Genomic DNA, 6,000 nt, shown 5'->3' on the forward strand with positions numbered 1-6,000 from the left:
CGGCAGATCACTACTTCTTAATGTCAGTAACTTGGCCAAAAAAAAAAAAAAAAAAAAGATCTAGAGTTTCTGCTTTTTTAAAATCCTACTGTAAGGCTTTAGGTGGCATAGGAACCACAGATACTGACGCAGGAATCTGCATCCTCTTAATGGGTTCTATAGTAATTGGCAGTGCAGGATTTACGTATAAACTACACAAGCCATAGCTTAGGGCCCCTCACTCTCTTGGGAGCCTCAAAAAAATTAAAATATAGTATTAATATAGTATAACAGACTTATTAAGGGCCCCATATTTCAAATAACTTAGGGCCTCATCAAGTCTAAATCCGGCCTTGGTGCCTGGCTCCGCCGAATTCGTTTCTTTTTTTTTTCTTCTCAAATTTAGCTACTCTTAATGAGATTTGTACTTCAAAAACGCAATGAATACATATAAAAGATTTAAAAATGTGTAAATGGCAATGCGGATGATAATAAACCACTGCCTCACTTTGTAGTCATTATTAACACAACTTAAAAAAAGGGGGGGTCACCATTTATTATACAAAAATATATACATTCCTATGTGGACGAAGTAAAGAACTTCAAATGGCTGCGCTCAGGTAACCTGCTAATTGAGACAACTACATTCCCGAACATCAGCGCGGTCAATGGGCCACGGCAGCACCAAGCCAAGCAGGCGTTTAGAAAGTTCTAGTTCCTCGTCAGCTTCCATGTAATCAGAGCAAATAATATTGTTAAGTCCTCAGGTTGATTTTTACTCTTAAATATTTAGTGAATATCAAATCCTGATCGATATGTAACATCCAGTACTTTTTATTCTACAGGCAACGTCTTGAAAATGAAGCAAAGCTAGGTTTAGGAAACGTCATTTGTGAGAAACAGCAATGTTGTCATTGGATGTGTCTGTAGGGGTGCAGGTGTTCTTAAGGGCGTATATGAATTTCCATTAAGAGCATGCTGCTTACCATTAAATTTTTTAAAAAAATGTACTAATATATGAGAGTTAGTATTATATGTATTCGGTGCTGGCTTCAGTATGAATTTTGGAGAACATTTGTTTCATATAGAAAGTAATATAATGCCCATCATACAAATTTTAAATTCACCAGTTGTGAGGACTGAGATGGTTCTACTGGTACAACTAGTGCTGATGACAACTATGTTAGCAGGATTATGAAGTAAAAGCGTCACTAATAATGTCTGGAATATTTCTTGATAAATAATAATAATAATAATAATAATAATAATAATAATAATAATAAACATTATGTTGCCTATATGATCCAGATCAGAAACGCTCACTTCCTGAATAGGCTGCAGGAATATTGCTGGAGTTAAAGGCTGCAAGTCATCTGGATTTTATGATATGTATGTAATAGGTCTTGCATTAATTATAGACTCGCAATCACAAAAGCTGACATTTCTTCGTGCGTCAAACTTTTATTATCTAGCATACGTCGCAATACTTTCTTCACTGACTATATAAGGCGTTCCTAAAACCCTCCCCACCAAACCGCGGTAGGAGGAATTAACTTCCAAGTTAATTTCTTAAACCTGGCCTCCAATTACACTACTTTTCAGTCAGTCGAGTTGTAAAAATAATTTGTACCGAAATCGCTATAACTCCCGTAATCGCTATAAATAATTAGAGGTCGCCCTCCATGGGCTAAGAATCTTCTTAGGCTGAGTAAAAACACCTTAGTTGACAAAGACTGCACAAGTTCCTAATTAACAGCTCTAAATTCTGCACAGATGTATAGAACATTCCAGTTCTATACAGTCCCTTCAGAACAAGTGGACAGTCCCTTCAGAACAAGTGGACCGGCAAGATCAACACTACAAATTTTGAACACTGATGCATCCCTGATTCGGTCTTCTACAATGCAACAGAAATTTGTCTTAATTGCCTTGGCAGTGTGTCTTCTGCATCTAATACATTTTTCAATTATTTTTCTGACAGTTTTTCTTGAATTTATGATCCAGACACTTTCTCTTAAATCCATCAATACAGTATTCAACCCACAATGTAGTAAATTCTGAATGCCGTCCTTGGATGTATAGCTCAATCTATTTGTGTTTACTGGGTAATAAAATTGGGTGTTTTAACTCGGTTTGCGTGTTCAAATCACGTCCGGGTCACCAAATGTTGAATAAAACTGCTTTGACTCAAAATACAACTTCGTTGAATGTCCTATTTATTAACACTTAACTTAATTTTTGCTTGCTTAGAACGGGGATTTCCCAATTCACACATAGAAGAAAAAAAAAAAAACAGACATAGCAACAATGTTGCCATTCAAGAGCAATTTAACTCAAAATATAAAACGATAATAAATAGGTGGCGCTTTTAATCACATTAATGATGCAACAGTACTTGTCGACAATGGAGCAAAAGTTATTAATGATATTATTATTCCGTATCTGTGCTAAATTCTGTTGTCGATACCTTAACAAAGCAACTAAAATATTGAAAACCACGGTGGAACATAAAATGCCACGAAAGTCTGACGAAACAGAGAAAGTCTTGGGGACGTTTCCGTACGTACCCCATTTTGTCAAACCTATGTAGCCTTCAAAAAAAGCAAAAGCAAGGAAAATACGACAGCAAAACTAAAGGCATACATATTCTGTGTGTCTGGAATAAATTTCCCTACGACTAGTAAAGTATAGAAAAGAGTTTAAAAAGCATGCGAAATTGGACAACGACCACCTACTTTCTAAGCTGTGAAAAAGATGGCCAAGTGATCAGCCTCACAAACGAAACTGAGAATGTTTCTAGCGAGACCTTCCCTGCCTTACAGAAAAGACCCTTCGTTTCTCTTTGTCAAGCACCGTCAAAATTACCATTGCGTTCAACTATCCATTTCAAAGCTTTATTATGGCGAGTTTATCATACCTGAACTAAAGAGAGCTTTATTACAGACACAAAGGACAAGCCCTGCTCTTGTCACTGTTTACCATCGAATGTGAAGAAGTATAAAGTTGATGGTAGGAAAAGAGCTTTGTATGCCTCTTTTTATATTACCAGTCACAGGAAATTATTTTTGGATTGACAGATTTTTAAGTCCCCATTCTTCTCGAGTCTGTTACTTTAAAACAGGCATTTTCAAGATCTTTCCAACAATCCCCATTTACGATCGTAAAATTTATCATTATCATTGCACAGCACTTGTTTCCTTCGCCTCCTCTGAGAATGTAATTCAAGTCAGCCTTCGTTCGTGCGCTTTTCCCAAAGCAAAGTAGTCAAGAAATGAAGTGGGGGGAAACAATTTGGAAACATGAATATCTGCCACAGCTTCGTTACCATGGTTATGCAGCAAGTCGGGTGGGCCTAGATGACCCTGAAGTGCCTGTTCTAAAGTAATAGACAACATGACATGTCCTAAAGTAATAGACAGTCGTTATATTCACATTTGATCGGGGCGAAGCGCATACTCAATATCTTGGCAATTACGTTAGCCTGTATCAAAACCCACAGAATGCGTCAATGAATAAATAAATAAATAAAATAAAGAGCACCAAGCAAGCATTTTGCAATTATAATTTCCGTTCAGTTACTGCTAATTTTACATTACATTTATGACTAAAATATTTCAGTCATGACTATGGTAGCTTCCGCATTTAATCATATTTCGATACTTTTCTGTATTCGGGATTGGATCCAGAAATGTATGTATGTATGCAAGTGTATATGTATGCATGTGCTGATATGTGTGTGCATACACACACACACACATCCATACTTACGTACATATATACGTGCATATTCGAACGCATACATTCATTTCTGAATCCGGTCCCAATAATAGAAGAATAACCGAATTCACAAAACTTTTCACTCTTGAATTTCACTTTGTAATAATCATTAACTCACTGAGAAAAACGGAGTTTCCAGATTATCCAGGATTAATAACAGTTTTCCAGTTTTATATTGCATTATGTAATTTATTTCATCGCAGAAAAAAAATTACAAAATTGATACAGCACAAAATTTTAGCGGCATGTAATTTCGTGAAACATTTCACTGTTGCGATAATTCGCATTAGCATCCTATTCTCCTCCCCCCCATAAGAAGAGAAAACAAATAATTTTACTTACACAACTTTGGCAGAAATAAATCGCATGTAGTCATATAACCATTATCTCTACATATAATAAAAGAAAGAGTCTGTGTGTCTTTTGTTCGTGCTGCGCGTAAGCTAATAGACCCAGGGCTATGAAATTTGGTATTAGATGCATCTAGATAAAAGCCAGTGGACCTCGAACCGATTTTTGCAACCGTTGTTAATTTTATTTTATCTTTTCGTTTTTATCGCATCATTTTGAATAGTTTCATTCTTTTACAAATGTGGTTTTGGCAACAGTTTTTCATTCAGTCGTAAACTGGACTACTGACTGTTGAAAATCAGCACTGTTGCCACTTGGAAAAATGGGGACGATAATTCTGTGCAGTTTTTAAATTTAATTTTCCTCTTGGATATTGGGCGTTTGTTGAAAGAAGGCAACGGGAAATGGATTAATTTATTCATTAAACTAATTAATATTTGTATTAAGGGATATTGCTTATTTAATCGTAATTTTGTTACATGTGATACATTTTTTTAAATTTATTTATTTATTTTTTAATGAAGTTGTTTTGCAGAGTAAAATTCTGCGCAGTTTTTAAACTTAACGAATGGTGTTCCCTTCAGGCATTTTTCCGGTACATTTAAAAGCCAGACGAAGGCTGGCAGCGTAACTGCTAGTATTACATATTTCTTAAACAAATTCTGGTAATATAACTAACGTCATAATTATTATTTTTTACTTATTACGTGCTCCGCCCTTAGGAGCTACACGGAAAGAGAGGGATAATCCGTGGAGGTTTTTTCAAGGGAAACTAGCTCGTATCCACGTTGCACATGGGAAAAACCACGAAAAGGCTCATGAAGCCAGCCTGTTCGCCGAAACTCGAACCCTTAACCGAACTACCAGTGTTCAGCGGCTTATGGCGCTAGGCCGCTGGTGGGCCTAACGTCATTATTTGAGATCACGATTTCCGTTTAAGTGAACGGTGAATTTTGCTATGAATATAAAACCTTTTTTTTTACTAACAGCCACATTTAAATTTAAAGGAATTTTTTTTTAAATAAAAATTGTTACATCGGAACTATTCGTTCCTATTAAAAAAAATCGTTTTCAGTACGTCAGAAGGTTAGCAAAACTGAGTGCAATTTCGTAAGATAAAAAGTTTTGGTTTTACTTTTGAAATACATTTATTTCGGAGAGCAGATTATGGACATACACGGTCAGAAGAAAGTTATAATGATTTAAATACGATGAGTAATATTTAGTAAATATACTCATATTTAAAATGTAAATTGACAGTAATAGGAAAAGAGTGGAATTTTCAGACATTTCGACATTCGAGGAAAATCCTTAAAATTACGACTCCGCAAACGCACTACTTTAACAAATATGTAATAATTCCATAATTTTGGCTGAAGTCCAAATTTCACTTACCCAAGGAAGAGAGAAATGGCGGTGATAAAGGCAACAAAAATAGCGACCGGCCACATGATTTCTGTTTCAAACGTTGTATCTTTCAGGCAGTCACTAGATATCGTATGTGCTTTTGTTAACAAGAAAGGAGAATCACTTTGAAGAACCAGTTTCTTTACTCATACAGAATCCAATGAATAGATACGATAAATAACGGTTTTACATCGTTTTCTCATCAGAAACGAAAAACTGATTTTTACTGATTGTCACGCTAAGCGCGAGCAGTCACGGAAAAAGCCCTTAGCTCAAGGTCTACTTCACTTGGCGAAAGGATAATTTATGCAGGGTTGCCAGGATGAAAGTTAATCGTAGGAGGACAAAAACAGGAAAAGCCAAACAATTTTAGTGTAACGCCGTTGTAATGAAACTTTAAGAGAGCAAATTTTTAGTCAGCTCCACTAAGCCAATTAAAAAAAATCTGATGTGTACACCAAATGACTTCCTTGTATGGAATATTAA

At 35.7% G+C, this 6,000-nt stretch overlaps 1 protein-coding gene across 1 annotated transcript in view; it reads right to left on the reverse strand.

Moving 5' to 3' along the window:
* Positions 1-5,793, reverse strand: part of LOC146996137 (cytochrome P450 3A21-like) — a 57,611-nt gene extending 51,818 nt beyond the window's left edge. The window contains exon 1 of the mRNA XM_085820004.1: positions 5,503-5,793. Within this exon, the coding sequence (XP_085676130.1) occupies positions 5,503-5,558 (56 nt within the window). The 5' untranslated portion in view covers positions 5,559-5,793. The remainder of the gene's footprint in view (positions 1-5,502) is intronic.
* Between the last annotated feature and the right edge of the window lie 207 nt (positions 5,794-6,000).

This window comes from Stegodyphus dumicola, chromosome 7 (genome assembly GCF_044657685.1).
Source record: "Stegodyphus dumicola isolate Sdum_Otavi_A_Nest chromosome 7, ASM4465768v1".
Classification (NCBI taxonomy): Eukaryota; Metazoa; Arthropoda; class Arachnida; order Araneae; family Eresidae; genus Stegodyphus; species Stegodyphus dumicola.